General features: G+C 37.2%; 1 protein-coding gene across 2 annotated transcripts in view; it reads right to left on the minus strand.

Moving 5' to 3' along the window:
- Positions 1–4,885, minus strand: part of ANO3 (anoctamin 3) — a 209,198-nt gene extending 204,313 nt beyond the window's left edge. For both annotated transcript variants that reach the window (XM_074842233.1, XM_074842232.1), the window contains exon 1: positions 4,732–4,885. In XM_074842233.1, the coding sequence (XP_074698334.1) occupies positions 4,732–4,885 (154 nt within the window). The remainder of the gene's footprint in view (positions 1–4,731) is intronic.
- Between the last annotated feature and the right edge of the window lie 1,115 nt (positions 4,886–6,000).

A 6,000-nucleotide genomic window follows, 5' to 3' on the forward strand; every position in this document is an offset into this window, starting at 1 on the left:
TCAACCACTGTGCATTCTAGTTTCATCTGATATCACAAAGTACATAATTTTATTCCTCTGCGAGGCGACACTCCGATAGAGCTGTGATATGTGCAGTGTGAAAAGTTTTTCAGAGGGGGTGATGCAGCAAGGTATCTATACAGGCTGCTGAGAAGGATAACAGCAAGCACTCAGAGCTTAGTCTGCTGCTGCTTCTCTTATAACCACCTTGGGAAGGAAAAGAGGGGCAGATACCTGTGCGGAAATTTGCTAAATTCTTGTCCTTTTCATCACATTTGTTCTGGTGGCAAATGAGGACAAGCTTTGCTTATCTTTTTTTCTTAATTGCCACGCATTCTGATGTTCAGAAAGAGACTTCATTTTATGTTGGTCAAACTCAAACCACCCCACGGCCCTTCTAACTCCCAAAGGCTCTGCTACAATAGAAAAATACAGTTGTTACCTCTGTATGTATACACTTACTACACTGATGGTCTGGGATACTAAATACTAAACTCTTGAAAGTATTTTCTCAGTTACATCATCTTTACCCAGTAACTCCTATTTTCCTCTTCCTGAGCACCCTGTTAGCCTAGCTATGGTGTTTGTGCCACCTGGATCAAAGCATTTTACAAAAATGCGTCCTTAGTTTTTCAACCTTATTTAGTTGCTAAGAGTTTAATACTTCATTTGGTTCCTTTTATACCCCCTTACAACATATGGGTGCTTTCTAATACATAAATAGACCAGCAGTAAAAATAACTTCTGAAATACAGCAACTATTCTCTGGAAAATCACTTTTACATCCCTTCCCCAAAACACTCATCAGTAAAAGAACCACAAAAAAGAGAGGCAAAAAAAAATTTGTTTTTCTAGTCTTGTACCATTCTACCAAAAATCACAGATTCAAATCCATGATTTAGTGCATGTGCCCTTTCAGGGGAGTTTGAGTGCTGTACTTTGACCCCACCACTACCAGTTACACTACTAAGACCTTACTTACAGGCCATGCTTTTTTTAATATATATTTTAAGAGATTTCTTGATTGTTGAGCAAGAGTTACTAGGACAAAGCCATCTCTAAGAACATATTAGAGAATTTATATGGAGAAATGTTTCTGAGTACGATAAGTAAAACAAAGATTGAGAGTTAAAGACCATTATTGTGCATTGAATATTTTCAGTCATTTCCAGACTAACAAGAGATGAAACAGAATAGCATGTATCAGGGATAACAAGGTTTAAATCTGCAGAAATATATACAGCTGCAAAATTCAGATTAGTTTTGCTTCCTATGAGAAGTCTGAACAGCAAATACGCCAGGCCCTCTACCCTAGCAAATACAACAGAGATCTGGTCCTATATTTCTATATTGTGAATAGCCTGTTGCCCACTGGTGAAGATAACACTGTGACACAGGCAATCATGTTACCATATTGTATTAAAAATTCTTCTTTGCAGGATAAGTAGCATATAAATCTTAATAAGCTTGATTTTCTTAAAGATTGCTTGGCACCTCTAAAAACCCACCAACCCCACATTATCTGCTGTGTCTACAAGTATCAATGCTCCATTCAAAATTTCACCTGGAATCCAAGTAATCAAAAGTGCTGTGGAAACCAACACTGGTCACCAATCATTCATGGAGCATTCATCAACCAAGCCTGGTTATGCATTTCAGGATTTCATCTTTTGAAACAGGGCCTCAATATTACCCTGCAAGTGATAAACCCCAAAGATTTCAATAACACTCTACATGAAAGAAATCTCTATTCTATACACAGAATGGTAATTTAAGATTACTGTTGTTCTTAGTCTAGTGTTATTATTTTCTGGAGTATGTTCTGAAGTATCTACAGATCCTACATAAATATGCTTCAGGATTAGTACTTAGATCGGAACTGAAAATGGAATGATATACAGAAAGTTAAGCTTATTTCTAACAACATTTTTTCTCATTTAGCAAGAGGAATGCGGGAAAGTAATTTAACATTTACATTGAATAGGTTTGTTTAAAGCAGGAACAAAATTAAAATATGGTTAATATTTTTCTGTCCCAGCAACATTTTCATTTTCTATTCTAAGAACATCAGCCTGTATTTTAGGATACTGCTTTACTTTGTCAGAATATTCACTTTACTGTATTTGCACTGTTAGGTGTTATGTTTAAAATTAACACATCAGTACTACAAGAAAAGTTTTTCTGAAGTGATAGTCTCTCTGTATTGAATTCTCTGCTTTATATTTTAAAAAAATCGTAATACAAACACAATGTAAGTTTTAAACAGTAAACCTTTCCTAACACAACAGAATATGTGGACAGCAGATTGAACAGAAGAAAAAGGACATGTTCTTCTCTGTTGCTGCTTTTCTGCAGGTTCACACTGAGTACTTATGTTTTCATAGCTTATATTACCATTTGTTGGTGATTTGAGCAATTTTAGAGAAGAGTTCTTTAAATCCTCTTTAAAAAACATTGAAAAGCTACAAAAGCATTGAGCTTAAAAGTAAGATTCCCAAGGCTGCAACTGTAGAGGGTGGAGTCCTATGGGGCAGAGGAGCCAACACTAGCAAACCTCAGTGCAGCACCCTGATGTAGGATGTTGATTTCATTCAAGAATTTCATGGTTATTGCCATCTGGAAAAAACTGAATTCTAAGAACAATATTTCAGTTACCCTGCATAGCTCAAAGTTTTCATTTTGCCTGTCGAACAGCATTGTTCATGACGAAATGGGGTCCATCGTTGTAGTATAACCAACAACTGTTTATTTTTATCAGTAGCCATCACTAAGCAAGTAGAAATTCCTTTTAGGAAATGACACATGAAAGCCAAATAGGACTTGTTTACACTTTTCCATTCGGACTTCAGCCAAGACAACACTGGAAACTACAAAGAGCTTGTTTACTTTAAACACTAGTAAAACAAATATATCAAGGGGAATTTTAGAAGGCAAATGATGACAGTGCATTTGCTTTAAGTTATCATTCGTAACCCCCCCAAAATACTAAGACAATGTATCAGCATTTATTTCATTATTCCTGTGATGCAAAACCCACAAAACAATAAAATCTTCTAACTCTGACAAAACATTTGTCAAAGATTCTTGCTAGCACTGTTCCTGTTTCAGGAATAATAAACAGTGTTTGTGACAAATACCTGCAAGATATAATGTTTTTGAAAAGAAAAAAAAATATTTTACCAAATGAGAGAATCCCAACAGGGAGATCTGATTTTTTAAATTATCTCTTTCCTGCAGAACTCTGCAGAGTTCAGTTTATACCATTGATGGTAGTTCCACAAACAATATGCTGCTCATGCTGAAAGTTCATTTTACTCTTGATCAACCAGGTAGGCTAGGACAGATTAGTTTGATATTTAGAGAACACAGAAAAACATATCACCTAGCAAAGGCATAGATTCTTTAATGGCACTTCTTTGGGGTAGGAGATATGTTATAGGATCCTAAGGGAACAGACAGACACCTTATTCCTGACCTTGCAAAAACCCGCTAACATACAAAAGTGCATCTACTGAGAAAAATTTTGTTTTACAAAAGTTAGTGTAGGCTTTGCGGAAAGTAAAATTAGAAAATTTCTATCAGGGAAATCACAAGCTATCTGATTTTCTTGAAAAAGAATAGATGGCATGACATTTCAACCATTTAAGCATTTTAATGTGTAAGAACTGAACTTGTAAGTTAAAAAAGTGTTCCAAAAGTTTGTTACAGTGTTAGAAATACCAAAGTTTTATTTACATATTCACCTACTTTAGCCAAGTGAAAACTGCAGTCTTCCACTGCAGGGTAGTTGTCCTGTCACAGGATAAAGCTGTCACTTACATTCAGATATTCTCCATTTGTCTTGTCTGCTTCGTTTCAGAAGTCATAAGCAAGTGAAAACACGATCAAAATCAAATTATCCCCTGGGAGTTGTACAAGTCAAAATACATATGTAGTCCACCAGAAATCAGAACAGCCATTCTTAAAAGGTAAAAGCTATCTCCTAGATGAATAATCATCCAATACTTTAAAAGGCTTTAAGGACATAATTGAGATTCTCCCAATTAACTGAAGATGTGTCTCTTTGGTTATATTTTACAATCCCAGGCAGCTATATTGTGTATTTTCCATGACTATGAATTTTCAGAGAAATTTAAGTTTTGCAATGCTTATTTAAATGACACTTTTGGGGACCTATTATAGCTATATGCAACACCTGTCAAGAAATAAAAACAATCAATGAGCCACAGCAGTTACAAAAAAAAACCCCACCAAAAAACCTTACAACATATGTAGTTCCCTCTTTACAAGCCCTGATGTGATAAGAAATACCAGAGAAAAAAGAAGAGGAACCACAGTGCTAAGTACTAGAGAGCACAGTTTATATACACACTTTGCAAAGTCTAATATCAGAGCAGCTGCTGGGGCTGCTCTAACTTACACAAAAACTATGTCATCTCCTACAGAAAGCTCATCTCCCAGGTAATGCCAAGGTAACAGTCCCCTGGGCTCTTCTTCCAGCAGTACCTTATGTGCTAGAGTGTTCGGGAGAGACTGATTAGGTTTTTTTTTTTTTAACAGACATATGTTCTACCCTTTAGATATAAAGTAAAAATGACTTCATATATTGTATGCATGTGACAGTAAAGAATCCTGTGTTTTCCTTATTGGGTCTTACAGTTTACTTGCAACCTGTTACATGAGTAAATACACACAGACTTGAGGAAATAGTTTATATAAATGCATTCTTACCAGCTGGTGCAGAACGCGAGCAGTGAAGTTGAAAACCATGATAATCGGCACACGATTCACTGAATTTGCCTTCCCTAAAATCTGACTTGGAATCCTTTTTGCTCTCAATCTCATCTGAAGAAAGCTTATCCAGTTCAATTATCACAGCTGACATTGTAAGACAGTCTCAATGTAACTCAGAATAAAAACAAAGCTGAATGAAAGAAGCAGCCACTTCAAGTTCAGCTTCCCCAAACATGCAGTCCAGGGAAAAATATCTTCCTTTCACAAAATAACCCAGTATTTCCCCAAACTGTAATAGTGCAAAACGTTTTTAAGTCAATGACTGAGAAACTGCATTTCCATGAAGCTGTTCTTTCAGCTCTGCAGCATTTGCTGAATATTGCAGCTCTTCTCTAAGGTAGAAAACTACTACTTAAAGAAGTTCTTCTGTTCTTGTAGTAACTACAGTTATATGGCATATCTGTGAAACTGCTACAAAAATAGCAAGGATAAGTGGAGACATCTGTATGTCTGCTAAGTTGTGGAGTTACTAACTTTGTTTTAAGACTGTAATTCACATTTTGTTACCCACTGGTCCAGCTGGGAGGGGCTAAGCAATACCAATGGAAACAAGTGCATCCCGGCCGCCAGCCCAGCGCCTGCGCCGGGGGAGTTACTTCTGCCACAGTTTGTTTTCCATTGAACACTCAGGTCTTTGTCTGGGATGTGTGCAGCAAGATAAATGACCACAAGCTACATCGTTCCCTGAAAACAAGAAATGGTTCTCAGTTTCTCTGTTTATTATTTTAGAACCTTGAGTCTAAAAAGCTTCTTTCTAGGGAAACTGGTGTTAGTAGTATTAAAGAAAGTAGTTTAATATTTTAAGCTTTTGTTAGTTTTAGTTTTCCTTCCCTTAGATGCAAGTAAACCTCAACAGAACTCAAGACATGAAAATGATCCGTTTCTTTCCAGCCTCTGTCCCAGCAGCCCGCGCAGTGCGATAAGCAGTGCCAAGGGAGTCACCCACTGGCGAGCGTGGGAAACAACAGCCGCGAAACGCAGAAGCAGCGCAGGGCAGGGGCAGGTGATGCTCGGGAAAGCGGCCTGAGTTGGGAGGCTTGTAAGTGCGCTGCCAACTCTGGATTTCCCCTCAGAACAGCACAGCTGATGAAGCATGAACTGACATTTATGAAAATGCATCACACGAGAGTTTTTTGTAGGAAAATCGCCAAGCCTTATTTTGAGAAAAGGTGATATGGTGATTTGTTAGCTGCTAGCTCCCTATCA

Source organism: Strix aluco, chromosome 16 (assembly GCF_031877795.1).
Source record: "Strix aluco isolate bStrAlu1 chromosome 16, bStrAlu1.hap1, whole genome shotgun sequence".
NCBI lineage: Eukaryota > Metazoa > Chordata > Aves > Strigiformes > Strigidae > Strix > Strix aluco.